The sequence below is a fragment of the Strigops habroptila genome, chromosome 15 (assembly GCF_004027225.2).
Source record: "Strigops habroptila isolate Jane chromosome 15, bStrHab1.2.pri, whole genome shotgun sequence".
Lineage (NCBI taxonomy): Eukaryota > Metazoa > Chordata > Aves > Psittaciformes > Psittacidae > Strigops > Strigops habroptila.
This window is the reverse complement of record NC_044291.2, coordinates 2,537,467-2,558,691: the sequence shown is the minus strand read 5'-3', so window position 1 is coordinate 2,558,691 and position 21,225 is coordinate 2,537,467. Positions and strand designations below refer to the sequence as shown.

Here is a 21,225-nt window from a genome sequence, read left to right as displayed (position 1 = left end):
AAAGTATGGTTGGAGAAGTGACAGCGTGATAACGGCCTCCTGGAGCAGGGCTGCTTATAGTCACCTTTAGTCATTTTGGTGACAAAAATACATTTTTACTCCTTGTTATCTCTGCAGAACACAGGCAGCCAGGGGAGCCTGCGCTGCACTGACCCAGTTAGTGCAGTCACCCCACTGCACAGCTCAACCCACTGTTCAGCTGTGACTACAGACTCATAGTGAAGATGATGTGAATGACACTTGACCCCACAGAAATTTGCTACTGATGATGATAAGCAGAGCTAGCCTACATTTGTTTTGCAGATCCAAGCAGAATTTGGAGGGCCATGGGAAAAAGATGTTCTAAATGGGGCATGTTTGAGAAATACTGAGTCACAGCCTCAAGCTGCACAAGGTCATTTTTGCAGTTTCTTCTTTTTTTTCCCAAAGCAAACCCTAGATTTTATTACATAAGGCAGTGTTGGCAACACTGAGAATATGCAGACTATTTTAGCAAAGCCCTTTGCAGCATGCCTATAGTTTCAGTCTGAAGAAGCTTGCAGATGCTACTGCTTCTACTTGAAGAAGAGAATTACTTTTATATTGCAAAATATTTAATGACTTTCCTGTTAAAATGAAATGAAACAACAAAATAGTTATACAATTTTACTAGTTTATATTTCAATTCATAAAGTATACACACTGCAACTATGCTACCACAATGTCCACGCATCTAATATTGATGGAGTTACAGTAATTCTTTTTTTTGGTATTAAACAATAGAGATAATGTATGCAGTTAAGGAAAAAAGCTTGGACATAGCATGTTCTATTCCGTAGTTACAGAGTACATTAGCTAGCATTAGTACAGTAAACAAGAAAAAGGTAGAAATACAAAATAAACCAAATATCTTTATATACAAACCAGTGCCTCTTATTGTTACCAGCTTATACTCACACTGCACACAAAATTTATCCACTGATGCAATAGATACTTCAGCATAACACAAACCATTATAAATTAAAAAAATTACAAGGTGCAAAACTCCATTCTACAGCTTTCTGGTGAGAACTCAATACAATCCAATGAGTAAGAAATCCAAGCACGTTTAGCACCTATTAGTGCAACTGCAGCGAGCGTGAAGAATGACCTACACAACCTCTGAACATGTTACCAGGGAAGCGAGTTGGACAGCTAGAGATGCTCGCAGCTACACTCACGCAGTGATTTTTGCCTCATATATATCTCAGTTTATTGTTTCTTTGTCCCATTCATACCTATGTGCAAAACTAAATCCTGGAAGCTTTCTCAGAGCTTCGCAGAAGGCCTGCTACAGCCGGGTAAAAACAAACAAACAAAGAACAAAAAGCCTGACAAAAAAACAGACAAAAAGACTCAATTCAATGTCAGACCATCCACATAATTAGTACTTTTTAGCAGTCCTGGTGTTGGGGATTTTAACGCTTGTTGATATGTGGATCAAACAATATGACACAGAAGTGAAACGGAAATTTGCCAAGAATTCAGATTATTCTTGTGTAGCACTTAGACACGTCTCCCAGCCTCAGGTTGTGAATTTGTTTGGCAGCCCATGCCAAAAAAGCCCAGAGTTGCATAGAATTGATAAGTAACAGAAAGAAATGCCAAACACAGAGAGATGGATGCTGCGTCTACTAAAACAAAGTGGGGTTGCTTGACAGGAATGCTGAAATCATCCCCATTCATAAAGCAAAACATGTCACCTCCTACTCTCCATATCCTACCTCTGGGGACTGCTTTCTGGCACTGATGTAGTTCTTGCTAAAGTCGTCTCTTTTTTTGTTCTTTTTTCCTTTTTTCCTTTTTTTTTTTTATTTTTTTATTTTTTTTTTACTTTGTTAGTGACACTTTTCCTTTCAAATAAAATATTAAAAAAGGTTATAACTGTAAAAAAACCTATCATATGTAAACTTAACAATTAGGGTTTGGTAAGTTCTCGTACCTAGTCTGTGAAAAGCCTCCAGCCAGACCGCAGAATGGAGTGTTTCTCTGAAGAGCTTCAATCTAGCTACATCACCTGTTAAATATCAGTAGTATGAAGAGCCCATGTCTAGCAATAAAACCTTTCTTGTGTTTCCATCCTCTTTATCACTGACCTATTGAAATCCCGACATGCTGTGTTTGTATTTTATTTACATTCTGGTCCTCTCATGTCACAGAATTAAACATCTGGCCAAGGAAGGCAACAAAAGGTGTTGTGTTAAGAAGGTGTGTTTGACAGAACTGCTTTTCAACAAGTCTCTTTTCCTTGGACTCCAGTCACTGTTTTTATAGAGCTTATTGTTCTGTTGAACCATGTTTTCTTTGCAGCTTGTACTTCATTCAATGCCAGACCCAAATGGTGCTCCAAATCCTGCAAACAGAAGAGCCATTTCAATAATTTGTGATGTATTCACAGCACAAGGTTGTATGGGTTAAACTTAGAAGGCTCTAGAACATCCACAATCTGTTGGCCACTTAAGAAGCTAAACAAGTCTTACATAAAGAAGCCCAACAAACTGATAAGGGGAAAAACCTCAACCCTCTCAAAAGCAAAACAAGATCTATGTCATTGCCCTTGGTGAAACATTCACCTTTCTTAAGTACATCCAAACCCTTTAATTCTTTCCCGTCTAGAAGGAGCTATTCCCACAGGAAGTGGACTTTCCACAAACTCATTTTTACCTTTCTTGTGAACAAGCAGCACTGACATACCAGTTTTAGGCTGAAAGAACAACGTTGTCATATTTTACACAAATATCTCAAATACCTGGAGTGCTTACCACTCATGTTTTAAGAAACATGTCTAACATTTGTGACATGTTACTTCTTCATTTAACATTGACTGCAAGATAAAGAAACGCATGATTCAGTACTTTGTCAGAGCTTGGATTTCATCCAAGAAGTTGCAGAAGATCAGTCGGTAAGTGCTGCACTGCAGCCAGGCAGATGTCTGGAAGTTGTAGTAGCTGGTAAATACAGTTTATGCAGTTTCAATTATTTTGTCTGCATACACAAAGTTTCAGACCCAATGTTTGGTCAAATAACCCATACAGGAAATAGCAGGTTACAGTTTCAACCAACAGGCTCTGTTCCAATCCCTTTACAACAGACAAGTTTTTCTAGGAAGGCAGTCATGCCATATAGACTACAAAATGAACCTCCAGAGCATTACCTGTATTTTACATTCCGCCTCTACAAGCTGCAACTTGGTCTGGGCCAGCTCAAGCTCCATTTCCCTCAGCTGGTTTTTCAGTGTTTCCTTCTCCTCGTCTGTGTCCTCGTCTGAACCGTCCTTGGCAGAACTGGCAACTTTCACCCGGCCTTCCTTGTTGAAGAACTCGCGGCAGTGCTCACAGTCATCCACTTTTTGCTAAAGTAAACACCTGATTGTGAACGCCTGCACTGAAGTGCTGGTGATATGATCAAAGCCTTTTCCTGCCTCTGCTCTGGAAGAGCAGCACAGCATGAGAGGGACCACTGATGACTTGCAAACTCAGGAACTTTTGGGAAAGTACAGCCAAGCAGGAACTCCTGCCACCCCCAGATTTATGGGCTCTGGGAACACTGCTGTATTGTTGGTAACACTCTATTGCTACAATAATGGGCTCTGTACTACCTGTATGTTACTTTATGGTAAAAGACAGTCAGAAAAATCTCCTCCAGACAAAAAAGACCCCTCAAAAAATTAACAGTTACTGTTGCCCAGAGTCAACATTAATATGTAACCAATACAGCATAGGAGAGAGCTGAAGTTACTCATCTCTTCTCCAAGACTTCCCCCTTATAATCTTCTTTCTGAAACTGTAAGTCACTAATGAACTCTCTTTCAAGCACCATTTTACTGTGTGCTCACTGTTACGATGTTACTAAGAGATTTAAACATTGTAACTGTGGATCTATCTGGTCTCTTACCCGTATTTTCTCAATTTCAGCTTTATTTGCTGTTTGTTGCTTTTCCAGTCGCTCACTCAGCTGGGAACAAATCTGACAAGCAAAATTATGTTACCACACCATTTATAAATGTAAATTTCCTCCCATATGAATGCTAAAGCACAACTAAATGCTACAGGAATATTAATATGGATAGTCTGAGGGCTCTTAGAAAGCCAGGAAAATTGGGATGCTGCATTAAGTTGCCTCATTGTACATATTCTCATTCTCTACATATTCTGCTATGCCGTCAGGAAAAGGTGCCGTTTCGACATAAGTTATTAGCAGTTTAGCTTTGCTTAGAGAAGCCAGAAAAGCCTAGGAATAGCATGGCTCTTTTTGTTGCCTTTGGGGTAGAAGCAGCAGGCAAGACAGCCAGAGTAGCAAAAAAACCCAGCTCATTCCTTGAGACCTGTGTGATGCAGACTTCAGAATGTTCTGAAGGTTACAGGCCCACTAAAAAGATATATGAATTTGCTGCCTTGATACCTTATGCTTGAATTCCAAACCAAAAATCTCTGAAAGGAAAAAGGCATCTTTTTATTTCCTAAGTGCAGTTATTATTTGATTGAAGGAGGGAAGCTGGAACATTGTTTTGGTGAATGAGGTGAACCTTTGATATACACGAGCCCATCTGAACAACATTAGGTTGTAACTGAGGTTGTGGTGACTGATGACCAACAAATACATTGGGGCAAACAGAACTGATCACCAAGCTCCAGGATCTCAGCAAAAGAAAATGCAAAAATCAAGCTTCCCATTTAAAACAGCTAAAATGTCTCCTCAAATGCCTGACACACATTAAACTTATTTCCAGAAATCTCCCAAAATACCTGAGAAAGTCTCATAATTTGATAGCAAACCACATCATCATTAACTTGTACTTACCTGTTTGTAGTCACCAATGATAGAGCTGTTCTTTTTGATCTCTGACTCTGCCTTATCTAGTTCCCTACGACACATTTCCTTCAGCTGGGAAATAAAAAAATAAAGGAAAGGGTTTATGTATTTGTACAGTGTGAAAAAAATAATACCCAGGTGACATTTCCTCCTCCTTAACTTCACTGCTGTACTCTATCCCAAGGAACAATGACCTAGCTCAGCTCCATGCAGGCAAGGAAAAGCTGAACTTCGGTGGCCCATTGTTAGAAACGTTGACTAACCTAGAGAAGAGTGCTCACAGCTGAAGTCCTGTTCTGCCTCCTTGTGCAGAAATCTCTGGCACAGTTTGTGCTTTCATGATTTCAAGTTAGAAATTCACTACCCTATGAAGCACCTTGCAGGAAGGTGAAGAATCCTGCTTTGGTGACATCCTTTACACTACAGAAGAGGGACAAACATGGCTTAGAACATTAAGCCCTTCCCACACTTGTTATTTTATTTTTATAAATGTGTACTGCACAGAAATGTGAAAATGCCAGAAATGCCCCTAACCTGAGCTGATTCTTCTTCCAGGCGCCTCTTTTCTTCTTCTGCATCAATCAGCTTCTGTTTGGTCATTAGCAGTTCCTTATTCAGAGCATCTGCCTTCTCCTCCGCCTGAAACAAAGAGTGGTGTACAGCACTGAGAGGGGCGCTTGCTGTGTCGCCACAGGCTCAGGCTGCAGTAGGACACAGCCAAGACTGTGCAGCCCTTTCATTCTTATTAAGGGCCTGTTCATTGTTATTAATAACAATAAGACATTATTCTTAACATTCTTTTTCTAAAAATTACCATCTGCAATGGCAAAGCAGCATCAAATCAGAACTGACAAGGTTATACTACTACATTCCAGCACTCCAGAACTCCTCCTTGAATTCAGTGCTTAGTTTTAGCAAAACTGCAGTAGGGATTGCTCCAAAGAAATCCAGCAACAGAAATAAGTTTATCTCATCCAGACTGGAAGTTGACTAATGCATTTTGAAGACAAGTCACAGAACAGCTCACAATGTGCAAGATCCAGAAAAAACTACAGCCAGCTTAGACCCAAGTTCAATTTGAAAACATTCAGCTTTGCAATGAAAACAGAATGAATTAAAAATGCCTCTAGAACATAAAAATCCCTCCAGAACTCTATGACACCTACCAATGGCTGTGATACCATCTTTCTTATGTCACCCAGAAAATACTGCATGAAAAAACTTAGCTGCCAAAGCAAATGTGGGAGTCAGACCCCTCTCTCCTTTCCTCCTTAGAGAGATGCCTCACCAGAAACCACACAATCCTTCTGTACTGGAGGTTTTTTATAGAATAAAGGTGTATTGTTGAAAAATCTCAGGCTCTTTATAAACTATAAAGTTGAGACACTTTTCCTGTCTTATACACAGCAATGCAGTACTTCCCAATAGGTGTATGAATTCTACATAAAAATAGATCAATAACTCAACTGCTATATAAAATCTTCAGAAAGCAGCTGCACCAATTCCCTTCAAAGGAAGAAAATCAAAAGTGAATTTTAGTCCCTTAAAGTCCTGCTGATCTTTTAAAACAGATGGCAAAGGCAAAGAGAACATCTTTTCATTATACATTGGTTTTAAGCTGTTTTAAAGTTAAAGAAAACTGGGATGTGGGAGTCCAACAACAGTAGAAAAATGAAGCGTATTTTCTGGTCTAGTGCAAAGGATATTAAGGAAATTATTTTATTTCCAAATGTTTTGGTTTGATCTTTTAGGTTGCAAGATTTCAGACATGCCATGAAGGTATTAGAAAAGGTGAGTTAAACAATGTCCTTTGGTACTTATCTTTCAGGACATCTGGCTAGTAGAACGAAACTTATCAGTTCAGGATCCAATTAGAAGAATGAATCAGGGTCCTAAAGTAGATCAAACCTACCTACCTACTCCTGGGGGATAACCCAGATGCTGCCAACACCATTCACCATCTTTGAAGGCATGACTATTATACATCCAATGAGGTATCTCAAAGATTTGGCTTAATTTTGTTCCTCTCCCACCTCTCCATTTAAACGAATAAATGTAAAAGCACAACTGTGTCTCATACCGGCTCAAGCAGCCACAAACAACAGTTAATAGCTGAGACAAAAAGCTGCTTTGGTACATTTTTTGCAGGAGTTTCACCCTGCAACTGCTGGGCAGCTACATCCCTTCTAGAAATATCTTCAATGAAGTGAGCAAGCATAGGTAACAGGACATGAACGTACCAATGCGCTGTGAAACTCTCCTTCTAGAACATATTTCTATGATTCACAGATTTGAACACTAAAGAGCAGTAGATATAATAAACCTGAAAGTCATAAATCAAACCTCATTAAGAGCAACATTCGCCCACTGGCATCAACATTTACTATGAATATTTTTCCAACAGCAAGTTTCCAGGAGGCCGTGGGAAACCTGAAATCCTCTGAAGCAGATAAGCTGAAACATTTTAAAGCCTGTCACCTCCTGCACTGTGTGATTTTCAAAAGTCATTTTCCTTTGAGATTTCAGAAATGCACTTATCTTGGTACAGAACAAGAATGGCAAAACATGAGCACTTGAACTCTTCCTCTCCCCAAGCAGAGAGACTAAATGTGTTCTACCCTACCACATGTACTAAGAATGCCAGTACCTTTCTGTCTCTGCATGTCCTAATACAATCTCCCAAACATGAGTATGCAAAGAAGGGAATGCGACAGCAAGCTTGATAAAAAATCCTATAACACAAAGCAAACCCAAAGTTTCCTCCTGACAGCTCTACTGATATGGGAAACAACCCAGGATGATGAGTTCACATGGGGAGATTTCAACAAGCCAAATAGAAACCACAATACCATTTTCAGAGTTGCCTAAGGTACCTGAGAACCTGACTCCACTGAGAGCCAGACAGACTCAGACTTTCAAGTTTATTACGCACTTTGCAAAAGCCTGTCTGCTGTGAAATCTTATTCATAAGAATACCAGTGGAAGGAAAACAGAAAACAGCATCCGTGTTATTATCTCTGCGACAATTCGAAGATTTGACTTAGCTCCTGCTAGACTTCCTTTTGATATACATAGAGAAGGAAGCAACTACTCAAGTACAGGCTCACAACCACTCCTCTGCCTCAAATTAATCTGAATGCTTTTCAGAGTAATTAGTATTTCAGTCACCAGCCCTGTTTCCCATGGACTTATGTATCATCAGTCTGCAATGAAGACATGGAGGAAAGAATCCTATCCCACCCAAATAAAAAATACTCTATATATATAATCTCCTCTCCAATGAAGGAGTAATGAGGAATCAGCCCTAGTACTATGTCTCCACTAAACAGAGTAAAGATATGTCTTACATTGTCTAAATCTTTTCGCAGAGCAATCTTGCTGGTCACCAGCTCATGTGCAAGATCATCATTTTCTTGCTCAAGCCTCATGTTTGCTTCTTGTAGGCGCCGGTTCTCACGCTGTGGGAAACAAACACACAAACAATTATCAAGAACAAGATCTTCCCAGGTCTTTGTCTTCAAACACAATTCTACTGTGCCTAAGCACAAATGCCTACCTTGTATCTTAAGCATGCAAGGACAACCCTACCTCAGTGAGGACAAAACTAGCCAGCCATATTGTAAATATAAAATAAAGAACATAAAGTATTAATCCTGAGAAGAAACCATGTATAAATAACTCTGCTCAGCTACTACTTATTGAGCTCCAGAAATGTTTTTGAAGGCTGCAACAGTAGAGGTATCATTCTGTCATTAATACCTTGCCAGAAGGTTCCTACAAGTACTTATTTTTCTTGGCTCAAAATAGAATTTGCATGCTTGGAAACAGGTGAGACAGGAGAATCTGGGCAAAACCACTCTATTTTCTACCTCCTGTTACAACTCCCAGCACACCTCCAGGTAGTAAAGAAAGTTTACCTAAAACTCTTCGGCTTTAAAATATATAAATTTATGTATGTGTGTGTTATTTTGTTAGATATATGCATAATTTTACATATAAGATTTATTCCTGTGTTTATTTTATAAATAAAATGCTTATTGATTTATATACTTACTGTAACATACATCATTTGAAATTAGGGAGAGGAGTGAAGGCAGGATTATCACCAACAGAAGGCAGAGTTATAATCTGTTCTTGGCTTTTGGTGCAATCAACATGCTACCCAAGTGTTAGAAATGGGCTCAAGTGAAACAGTTGTATAAGCCCAGATATAAACTCATACTATTCCCTTTTTCATCATGAAGCTGAGCTCACGACAACCCCATCCTGATTAACACTGCCAATCCACAGAGATTCACTTCATTCGGCTGATTCCCCTGTTATACCCAAATGGTCATAAACCAAGCCCAGCTCAAAGGAGTCCAACTAGGAACTTCCTGCAGGTACCGTGTGTTAAATCAGACTGGAGTGAGCCTTACCTCAAATCTTTCTATAGGATCCTCCTGTTGAGCTTGCTGCTCTCTCATGGTATGATATTCCTTTTCATATTTCTTCAGCTTCTTCTGGCTAATCTAAATTAAAGCAGCCCATTAGTTCCTGCCCAGAACATCAATAAAAGAACACAATTCACAAAGGGTTATGGGACAAGCTCTAGGCAACTCCTGCCTTCTACAAAACACAGCTAATACCCTCACTTAGTTTTGAGTATCCAACCCTCAGAGATGGTAAAAAAATTCTATTCCACTCAATATCATGCCAGAAGCATTTCTTCCTCTGATCCTTTTGTGGAACACAGACAAGTTTTTGAAAGGCACCCACAGGAGCATCCTACCTGAGTTTTTCTTGGTGCTGCACAGGTATGTTTGATGCTCCAAATACTACCGTGGCTTCACAGAACAGATCACCTCGAAACCCATAAGATGTGTTTAAATTCTGAACTAGCATGATGCTGAGGTTACTTCAGCTGCTTTCTCAGCTGTAACATTTATCATCATGCAGAAGTCTTTGGTTTACTTTACATGAGACTGCAAATGCTGAAAGGGCAAGTGCAGGCTCAGCTGACATTTCTGCTAGTGTCACTCAAGCTCAGGGGAGAAGAGTCCAGTCCCAGAGCCGCCGAGGTGTCTCAGCAAGCAGCAGCAACTAAGAGGCATGTATGCTCTGTCCCCTGCTGCTCCGGGAAGTCAGAGGCTGGAATTATGTCCTCGGCTCTGACACACAACACTGGGAAAGTGACTCACTCAGGGTCCCAGTTTCCCCTTCTGTGGGAAGGGAGAGAATGGTGGTGTTGAATTTGGTGTTTTGTACACAGTGTTCTAGTCCTACAGGGACAGAGAACCTGTAGCAGATCCCAACCAGCACCTTTCCTTGCATCACCTGTCAGCTGTGCCAGATGCTACAATGGTTTGGCAGCACTGACCATGCCAAGACCACTGTCAGCATTTCACATGCAAGCTAGCATGCACCTAAACTAAATCTCTAGTATTAAAAATTGCTCCTGGACCTTTATTATTATTTCAGTAAACCAAATAAATTACAAAGCTTTGAAAGGCTTTGAGAAACACGTTAAATTCTACATGCATAAATGACAGGCAAAATGGAAAACACGTTTAGTTTCTCTTCTCTTTGGTTTTATCATTAACAACCTTACTTGGAATGAACAGCACAAAACTGGTAGCCAGGCTCCCTCTAGTGAGAGCTGCACAGAAACATTTCACTCTCCTTCAGCTGACATGTTTTGGGAGATGCCAGCCCATTTATCTGGAGTCAGTTCAGCCACATCACAACTGCAGAAGTTATTCTTGCTAAGCACTCCAGACAAACACACGGAGTATTATTTACTGACAATGAAGCCAGTAACTCGAGTAGGTTGTTTCACTGCTGTGCCCCTCCTAAAACACTGCCCAAATTATTGGGTTCCATACACCAAATCTCAAGCTATGTAAAGATTAGATCTTGAGAAGTGAGGCATCCAGCCACCTGAGAGGAAAGGCAGGCAGGCACACCTTTGTATTTTCCCAACTCCATTAAACCAGTTTTCCCTTTGGATACCAATAATGAGGTGATCCTAAGAAGATTTGCTATTGTCACTCATTCTGGACACTGGAGCCCTAGAGGGAACCATGTCCTGGAGAATTCATCAAGGCCTTTGGGTTTGCATGGTGTCAGAGAGCACAAACGAACACTCAAGTCCCACCACAATTTTTCAGGGCACAGAAAGCAGCAGCAAGTTTGTTAACATTTGACAGCAACATTCAGGAGTGACTTTAAGAATGTAGTGTTGTCTCAAGCTGATCATTTACTGACCGCCTTTCCAGCAGAACGCTGTTGTAATCACAATGCCTTAGCCAGGCTAGTTCTCCCTTCCTATAAATGATTTATTTTGACATCAGGCACTTTTCTGCTCAAAAACACTTCCAGATACAGAGCAGGAGATTTCTACTGACAGCAAAGGACTTGTATTTTAGGTCAAAGAATGTAATTATGTGCAGCACTCACATCAGGGGCAACACAAATGGAGGTGATACAGAAGAGCCCAGCATCTGTGCAGAGGCCACTAGTGCAGTCTGGATTTTCCCCATAACCTCCCCTTTAATCCCCCAAAACCACAGAGCACTCAAGGAAGCAGTGGACAACCTTGCTGTGTACTGCTCAGAGAAGACTGTTTGCTTTAACTACTTTAACACAGCACTGGGAATGCAGGGAATTTTGGCAGAGTGGTAAGAGGAACAAGGTGCTATTTGGCAACGTGAAAGGCAAATGCACCCATTACACACATGATCTTAGCCAGATGCACGTGAAACGTCTGATCTGTGGCTAATGGTAAATGATCGGAGAGCTAAAATAGCTTTATTCTTGGTTATTCCATAATTTCTACACTAGTTTCATATAAGATATACTTGAACTCTACACAGAACACTGTTATGTGCACTGGTACTACACCAGGAGTACCAGATGCTTTGAAGCGTACTAGGGAAGTTGTGTACTTATGTACTGATGCTACAAAGAATTCCTCTAGTGAATCTTAAGGGAAAAGGATACTTTGAACCATACCAGTGTATTTGTCTAAAAAATTATCCACATGAAACCATAAAGAAAAATCACAGCTTCCTTAAAATACACTAAATAAATTATCAATGTTCCATTTTAGAACTCAAATAGTTACATCCATAAAGAGGAATCAATAACCTCCTCACTGTAACTTTTCTTGGAAATGTCACTTTAAGGGCTTATTCCAAAGTGCCCACATAAAGCTTTAGTTACCATATCTACTAATTAGAAAAGCAATTGACTTGCAGCATTTGCTATATATAACTGGAGTCTTAATGTCAGAGGATAAAAATTTTATTACATAGATATATTTAAGAAATAGAGCTTAGTGGGCAACTGAAACCTAAAAAACCCACCATCAAGCAAAAACCTCTCCACAGTTTAACTCAGTAGTTCAAACATACAGGAGAGCTCAACAGAATTTATTCAGAGAGCTCTGTAAGAAAATGGGAATTACTGAGATTAATTCACTTATGAGTCAGCATCTCTCCAGTACACCCCAAATTCTAGTTTCTATGTTTCCACTCTGTTCAAAAGAAGTCTTCTATAAGGACCAGAGAGCACATTTTACTGTGATGCATGGTTTCTGCTATAGAAATCATGTCTTAATTATCATCAGTATTTCCTAAACATTGACTGTATGAACAGTTAATCAGTGATTTGTGAGAGAAGTCAAAGAGCTGTAACAACCCCACTAGAAAAGAGTCTAGATGAGCTTGTGAGCCTCAAAGCTCCCTCGCAGAGAGTAGAAGGTACTTACAAAGGTTCATGTTCAGAAATACCTGCACATCAACCACTGTACAGTACCTCAGAGCTCTGCTTCCAACCAGAACTTAACACTTGTTCCCAGTACCCACATGAAAAGGCAAGAAGGAAGCAAATACTGCAAACCTCCCACATGGGCTGCTCATGAAAAACAATGCTTTTTTGCATTATTAAAAGCTTCAGCTAACTGCGGCAACTCTCGACAACATACAACTCAGCCAGCACTTTATTTCAGATAAAGTAGACCCTTTTTAGACTAGAAAGATCATAACAGATTAACCTGTTATTTTCAGCTACCTAGAGTACAAGTGAAATAGTCTTGAATGGGAAAATAACTTAAAATGCTGTTTAAAAAAGCAGCCTCCATTCCCCAGCATAAACCAGTGACAAATCAAAACTCACACAGGGAATACAGAAACCTCAAGGTCATTTCCCAAGCTTGACTTGTAAGAAATTTTAGCTGCCATATCGTATTCCTTCATGTCCCTGGAAGATCTGTACATCCATCAATGCGTTTTTAAAGAGCTCCCTATTGCAGTACATAAACATCACATGCACCCACAATTAAAAATAGCCATTTTCTGCCTGAAAGATTACATTCTGTTTCTCTATTATTGACTCTCTTTTAAATGAAACCTCCCCACTACCTCTTGATGAAAGATACTACACCATTTACAGCTACTATTGGAGGAAGATTTCATTAAAGATCTGCAGAGTTGTCTGTAATTGTTTTATATTAGTGCCATTACTCATTTAAGATTGGTTTTTTAAGTAGTTTGATTTTAGTAGCACTGACTATTGCTTTCTGAGAGCCACTCTGGTTTCGAGTTCGCTAGGTGGGCTCATATCACTCTGAGAATTTTGGGGCTTTACTGTGTTTCACTAAAGCATCTGCAATGTATTTGCATTTGCACAAGCAAATTGCAAAGTTACATATGGAGACATAACATTAAAGACATGCAGCTGCCATCACCACATCTTTACCTTCATATTACACGCTAACTCCATCAGCTTTTTTGCATTTTCTTCTGAACGGTATCTCTTGGGCAGCTGTACACGGAAGAATTTTAAAGCCCCTTCAAAGTCAGTCAGTAACAAATCATCCTTGGTAGTCTGGAGACAAGGAGAGAAAAACCAGTCACTGCAAAGCATGTTTTGTACAATTATTGAATTCCCAGAGACAATAATGCAACAACAGCTTTGTAAAGCTCTAGGAACGTAACTGCTTTTCAACCTTCTGCAAACAGTGGTGGTTTCTGTTTCTGCAACCCCAGCCCAAAAGCACTGTGCTGTACAGGGCATGCCAGACACCAGCATGCGGCATACACGCAGTTGTTAGCTTTAAAAATAAAACCACAGTATTTTTGTAACAGGCATCTTAATTTTTTATATGGTGCATGACAATGCATAACACACACTATAACATAGTATACTCACTTTTAATAATCCCAGTGCAACGTTAAAGATAACACTTATTCCCTGGAGAGAAAAATAGTGACAAAAGAAATTAATTTCTCAGTATTTGTAAGCCTGGATATTAATTTATTTGGTGGGGTTTGTTGTTTGTCTAGTTTCTGTGACAAGGAGAACCAGGATACAAGTGCAACCAAGTGCTATATTAAATCAAAGGCCCAGAGAATGACTTTGCAAACAATTAGGATACTATCTTTACTTAAATACGAGTAGAAAAACAATGTTTCATCACAGGTTTTACTATCTCCTTAGTAGTCTGAAACTCTGAAATGATGAAGGCATTTCTGTGTATTTTGTTGCTACTTATTAGAAGTGTTTTATTTGTAATGTCCAATTAAATACAAACAGTTCCTATAGTCAGCAGTATTACACGCCTTCCTAAGGGGTACCTTTGATAATCACATTGCTCATCTTATTTCAAGATTGCCTTTCTTTTTCCACTAAATTATTCTTTCACTGTTACTTTACAATGATAAAAAGAAAATCCTTAACACTTCACTATGAACACATTTACTATTTATGAATTGAAAATGTGTTTCTAAACAAACAGAACTGATTTTCTTGATACCATCTGTTGCTTTCTCTTACATTGGCATATGGACAAAAAAAGCACCGGATAGATGCAGAGAAAGGGTAAAACCAATGACCAGGAGGTTTTTGACTGCTGAAACCCTTCAGTACAGGAAATGCAGACAAACTGCATGTTCACAGGAACAACTGCAGACCCAGTGAAGAGTGGATGCATAATGGTAACCAGCGAGTAAAAAAGCAAATCATTCAGTAACTCAAGGATGCTTCAGTACAAAATGTTATTTGTTCACTTATTTTAATGGGCTCTCACTCAAATCACTTACTAGCATAGTACCAAATATACTGTTCTAAACATGATTACACACAAAATCTCAGTGTAAAGAATTTTGCTTTCTGAATAGATGCTGTTAAATATAAGGAGACTTCAAGTTATAGAGGAAAGAGCTCCAAGCTTTTTAAATTACCAGCATGAGAGTTAGCTGGGCAATTTCATACACAAAGGGCTCCATGCAATAATATTGTAAAAACAAAAAGAAGTTATCATTGTGTATAATACAATTAACAACAGAGGAATCCACATATTTGTAAATTAACTCTTATCCCATGAGCATTCTACAGAATCTCACAGAGATTCAACAGTGTTATAAGAAATAGGAGATTATAATCTTTTACATAGACATTGACTCCTAATTTGTATGTTTAAAATGCCAAGAACTCTTTTTCATTGCAGAAACATAACACTTCTGCATAAAAATAATTATCACATGCCTAGCTCTGAAAGAACAGATAGTAACAAGGACATGAATCAAGATAGTGAGAAACTGTCAAAGTTAATAGCAGTACAAGTGCCCAATTATAACACATACCTCACATAAGAGTAAGTCAATAATATGGAAGACCATGTAGAGAGGGAATTTTGCAGTGAAGAGGGTAAGGAACCACTGGGAAGCATACATGTGTGCTTCAAGGCTAATGTCCAGAAAGTGGTTATACAGATCAGGAATGTATTCCTAATAACAAAAAACACAGAAATATTGAAAGTTAATTGCTACTATTTTGGAACTGTAGCTGAAATCCCAAAGTAACAGAAATCAGCAGGGTAGAGTGACAATCAGGGCAACAAGGCAGGTTTCTGGATCCACCCATGCCCTTGTAAGGATGGCAAAGGCTTGTCCCAGTGTGGATGCTCAGAAGGACAGTAGATCACACAGTGAGTCCAATCACCACACTGGTCTCAAGTCAACATTCTCTAGTCTTAAAATACCTCCAATATGGATAGTCCTCACTCTTTATCCTTACTAAGAGATCACAAACACCATCTACATGCAAGAAAAATAGCTAGTTTTGAATTGCAGGCTCTGAGCCATTCACTCATGCACGTTTGAACACCTACCTGCATGAGGCGCTCCAGCTGATAGAACTTGCAGTGCAAATCTTCAAAGTTTTGTTTGAAAAGTTCCCTGAGTCCATAATCAAACATGATTTTGACCAGAACACTGAAAGCTTGCTCCTCAGGCATCTGCAAGAGAGGAAAGTGTAGACACAATGTTTCAATCTTTCATATTAGTTCCATTTGCCCTTCCCTCCCTTCTCCTCCCTCTTACGAGAAGCTAAGTTGTCACTACTCTTTAATCTGGCCCTATCCAGTTTAAAAGTAAACAAAACATTAACACACAAAATGAGGCCCAGTGTTGCAAATGGCACTTCATTCTTATTCTGTGGAATAAACCACCTCTCCATCACTCAACTAAAAAGTCATCTTTCAGAAATCAAGACCAAAGCAGTTTCTTGTGTTCCAAATTATGGCACAATCAGAGTCTCACGGATTTTGAACAGCCTAACCCTTTGTTACCTATGTACCAAAGACAAAAGCAGTATTACCAGAGGATGTTAAACAGGATCTTTTCCTTATTCTCACTGATATATTTACGTTTTAAAATTACATTATTACATTTGATGTTTATTTATTAGAATGGTATGAATAAGAGAGACCAGTAACTGCTAACAGAAGTTCCACGCATCACAACTCAGCATTGGTTTGGGCAAGTTCAATATCCGTTTCCTGCCAAAAACTGAAGAAACACTCATCAAAGCTCATCAGTGTTTAGACATTTTCCCCTGACATCAAAATTCAGTTTTCAGGTCAATCACTTGTTCCTGTAAAGAACAGAATATCCATCTCAAGTCTTATATTATTAATCAGCAGATGGAGTTTGTTAAAACTGAAAACTTTGCTAAGACATTCCCCAAACTGGTAGTGAAGGACCTGCAGAAACTTCATTTCCTTTTCTGCCACATTTCTTTTTCATATTTATCTTCCCTAGCAGCCACATTCCAAGGGCTGACTTCAAAGAGAATCAAGTAAAAAGAACCTTATTTGAAATTTAGCCTTTTTGAATGCATACATTATTCACAGAAGCAGCAGCTATTGTTAAAGAAACAACTCTAGAATAATCACGGCTTATTCCTGACAGTGAGTCTCTCTATGCAATGGATATTAAAAAAATGGACATATGACAATGAAAAAGCTAAAAGAAAGCACATGTGTGTCAGTAAAAGTGTCCAGTTGTCCTATGAGAAAGTACCACCCTTCCTGATCTGATTCAGTGTAGTAATAAAGAATTAACTGCTCATCAAGTAAATCTTTCAGATTACAGCTATGAAGAGCTAAAAGGCTGTCATCATTAGTGATCTGGCTTTTGTTTCGAAGGAATGGAGTTTACAATCTCTTCTATACCCTCCACTGACTTTACAACATTATGGAACATCCTCCACTGAAGACCAGACTTCCTCTTCCACTCAAAACTACAGAGAAGTCTTCAGACCTAGCTCTCTACAGTAGCAACAATCACCAAAAAGCAGCTGGGAAAAAGAAATCTCAAAACATTATTGGGCTTAGGAACTCTGCTTGGTTTTTAGGAACTCTGCTTGGTTTTTAGGAACTCTGCTTGGTTTAGCAACTACCCATGTTTGAATAGAAACACTGACAAACAGCAGATGTTACTCTGACAAAGAATGGTCTATAAATAATTTGTACAAATTTCTAATCCTCTCCTGTTTCCCAAGTGTGAGTGAATCTAAAAGTTTTGCTTCCGATATAGAGTAACCATAAATCTCTAGCTTCCAACACACAGCTATTAAAGGATATTACTCTGATGAGATCACTTCTACTAACAACAATTAGTTTTAAAAAAGCAGAAATTGGTATCTTCTTAAAAATTAAAATATTACTGGATCCTTCACTAACCCCTTAAGCCAAGAGCCACGAAAGCATACAAGACAACAGCCCATATACACAGGACGTTGTTCAAAGCTTTGAGACCTGGTAAACTGACTTCCTATCAATGTCATGAACATATTCTCTGTATACAAGACATGGCAATTATCACCCATATTCAGAATGGTGATTCTTTTGGAATCACCATTCTGACTGATTCCAATAGAAATGTCTGCTAAAAAGCTTAAATCTGACCTTGAAACCCTTTAACAGCAACATTTACAGTGTTGTCCTTATACACGAATTCCATGCCTACTAGTGACCATGAGTACAAGCCTGCAGAGTTTCAAATGGAAGGGCTCCTAAAACAAGAACACAGTGACATGAACGCTGACTGCAGACAGGAGTCATTGGGAATACTACAGTAAGTTTTAAACAATGTACTCTTCTCTGTCTAAAATCACATTATTATTGACCAACATATAAACGGATACGTGACCTGCAACCCTAGTAGTTCAGGAGTTACCAATGTTTGTTCTAGGCAAGTGGAGCAATATTTGTTCTTAAGCTTAAAACAAACATGGGGAAAATCCCCACCACTTACATGTAGGAGCAGCACAGCAGCAAGAAATGATTGGCCTTGACAGTAGCCAATCTCTTCATCGTAGACAGAGTAGGCCTAAAAAAAGAATCAAGACTTTACGGTGTGTCTGCGTTGAGCTACAAGCACAAAGAAGACAAACCACTGCATTGAACATTTTCACAGGGTGCATCAGTTGCCGTTCTAATGAAGAGAAAACCTGTATGAAAATCAAACTGTGATATACCACAGAATCATAGAATATGATATTTAGACAGCCACAATATAGGGGCAGTAGCTGGTTACAGTGATGCACCAAGAAGGCTGCAGTGTATTAAACCATCTGTCTGAGTGCTTTTACCTCTGAACAGGTGCTAAAGGGACATTAGGAAGAGGGAGAAACACTAGGGACACAGAAAAAAGTGCTGGAAGCTTAAAACATTCCAGTTGAGATAACTGAATACAACAATAAGATGTCCAGTTTTGCTAATTTCTTCCTTTTAATAAGCAACTTCAACGCATGCCTATGGCTTTATAACATTCACGGGAGGTGCACAGTTATACCCAGTTTTAAAGGAACTATATATGACAACAGCAGCTTATGGCATACATTACACGTACAGGACACCTCCAACATCAAAACATTTCTTTTTCAAGAGGCAACATCAGCACCATTTCCTGCGTGTGCTCCTAACTTCACCAGCACAGCTCAGACAATACTGACAACTAGGGAGCATGCTGCAGCCAAAAGTGAGCTGCTCTTGATCAGTATGGAATTAGCCTTCATCTCCATCACAGCATATAATTTGGCCAGTGATTCAGGCTGACATGTCTGGAATCCCTTGAAGTACAAACACCTGAGTGCTCAGGAATCCAGAAGGGCTTATTACTTTAGGTCTCCTATCTGAATGGCACTATAACTAACTCAACATCTACAATGAAGAACCAGACTGACTCTAGTGGCAGAGTGTGTCTCTGGGGTACAGTTAATGGTAATACATACACATTCTTCTCAGGTAACAGTTACATCTGTTAATGATGTTAAACGCAAGTCATCAAAATCAGTCAAGAAGAATTAAAGGAATACCTTGCATATTTTGTACAGGGAGTCCTGGCCATCTCCCCCAGTGTCTTTAAAATAATCATGAGCAGGGAACGTTCGATTGATGTCTCTGGTGATAGCACTGTCCTGTGGAGACTCCTATTAGGAAAAAATAAAGAAGTAAATTAAAACACATCAAAAGAATATAAATTACAAAGTGCCGGGCCTGAGAGTTAAGAGATTGGCACCGTGCTCTGTGCACTGTTCTAAATTTAACAAAACCCAGTCTACTCAACCAGAACAGGCTGCCTGCAGGCTGGCAGCTCCAGATCACAATCTTGATAGATAGGTTACTGAAGCACATCTGGGAACGGTCAGTGAGTGGCAGAAAAAGCACACACACACACACAAGTGTTCCAGGACATTGCAATGCAGATAGCAGCCTTCCCTTGGAGACTTCTGAATGCAAATACTGCCTGGTTGCATTGCTTTTATCTCACAACTGTGGAGAGCAACAATCAATTGCAAGCAGCTCCATGTTGCTGTCCAAATTCTGTCCCTTAGGTTAAGCTGGAGAAACCACTCTTCATCCCCTCCACAGAATTAGATAATAGAAAAGTAGAAAACTGAGTGTATGAGCCCAAGAAAGACAATATTGGACAGAAAACATTATATAATGCAGCAACAGTTGCCTGTGTAAGCTGAGCACTTCAGCATGAGGAAGGTGGAACTTCGTTCCCTACTTTGCTCTAATGCAATCAGTTTCAGATGCCTTTGACATTTGGAGAGCTGAACAATAACAAGCTGCATACAATTAATAAAATCAGTAAATGTGAACAATGGACTGAAAGGCCAATTGGAAGAAACACCAAGAAAATGCATCAAGGGCGAGTCCTACACAAAAGTCAGTGAGAACTCCTGGTAGAGATGAAAGGAATTTGACAAAGCATAACAATTAAATACAGGCTTTTAACTGTGCGATTTAAACACCAAGCCATCTCCATGAAATTACTTGCAATACTGGCTTCAAACAGCCCACTGAGGATGGTGGCTTAGAAGGAATCCTAGTCCTACCTTGGAGAAGTATCCAGAAAAAATGTTTCCAGAACACAGAAGGAAGAGGTTTGTGCCAGGCACAGCACAAGAAACCATAAGCATTTGTGAATAATGTCCAATTTAAACCCAATTTGCCCTCTACAACAGATTCACATTGCAAATGGGAAAATCAGTAGATGCCATTCCCACAGCAAGGTCTTCTTTGGTCTCTGTCAGTATTAGACAAATGACCGACCGAGATGTTCTGATCCATCTCATTCAGTTCAGATTGAAACGATTTTGAGCTTAGTCATTGAAGTCAGAGCTCACAGCACTGCAAGGAAAGATATCCACTGAAAACAGAAAACTCTCCCACCTCAGTAGCAAAATGAAGCAATTTGCTTATTTCAGAAGCCAACGGAAACAGCTCATACCCATCACACGGCCTCCTTTAGCACAAAAGCCAATAGTACGTAGTATGTATTTTTAAAGCTCACACCTAACGGTGTCACAAGTGAAAAACCTACTAAGTGGGCACAGAGAAAATAGCTGTCAAAAGATCTGACGCAGTTCCCAAACCCTTTACTTTACAAGGAACATTTATGCAAATTGGAAAATTAAGCAGCTTCTTCCATGAGGATGGAAATGGGCTGCTGAAATAGGCTGCAAATCTCCATTATCAGAGGTGTCCAAGACTCAAGAGGACTGGGAGCGACCTAATCTGGTAAGAGCTGCTTTGAGCAGGTTGGACTAGATGATCCC

At 39.4% G+C, this 21,225-nt stretch overlaps 1 protein-coding gene across 6 annotated transcripts in view; it reads right to left on the bottom strand.

Annotated features, from left to right (window-relative positions):
- Positions 1-632: 632 nt before the first annotated feature.
- The window catches only part of RABGAP1 (RAB GTPase activating protein 1), a 70,654-nt gene continuing 50,061 nt past the window's right edge, over positions 633-21,225 (bottom strand). For all 6 annotated transcript variants that reach the window (XM_030507536.1, XM_030507539.1, XM_030507540.1 and 3 more), the window contains 13 exons: positions 19,474-19,587; positions 18,411-18,485; positions 15,983-16,108; positions 15,456-15,599; positions 14,023-14,064; positions 13,570-13,698; positions 9,249-9,341; positions 8,178-8,288; positions 5,365-5,469; positions 4,819-4,902; positions 3,913-3,984; positions 3,173-3,370; positions 633-2,371 (listed from right to left, as the gene is read on the bottom strand). In XM_030507536.1, the coding sequence (XP_030363396.1) occupies positions 2,249-2,371; positions 3,173-3,370; positions 3,913-3,984; positions 4,819-4,902; positions 5,365-5,469; positions 8,178-8,288; positions 9,249-9,341; positions 13,570-13,698; positions 14,023-14,064; positions 15,456-15,599; positions 15,983-16,108; positions 18,411-18,485; positions 19,474-19,587 (1,416 nt within the window). In that variant the 3' untranslated portion in view covers positions 633-2,248. The remainder of the gene's footprint in view (positions 2,372-3,172; positions 3,371-3,912; positions 3,985-4,818; positions 4,903-5,364; positions 5,470-8,177; positions 8,289-9,248; positions 9,342-13,569; positions 13,699-14,022; positions 14,065-15,455; positions 15,600-15,982; positions 16,109-18,410; positions 18,486-19,473; positions 19,588-21,225) is intronic.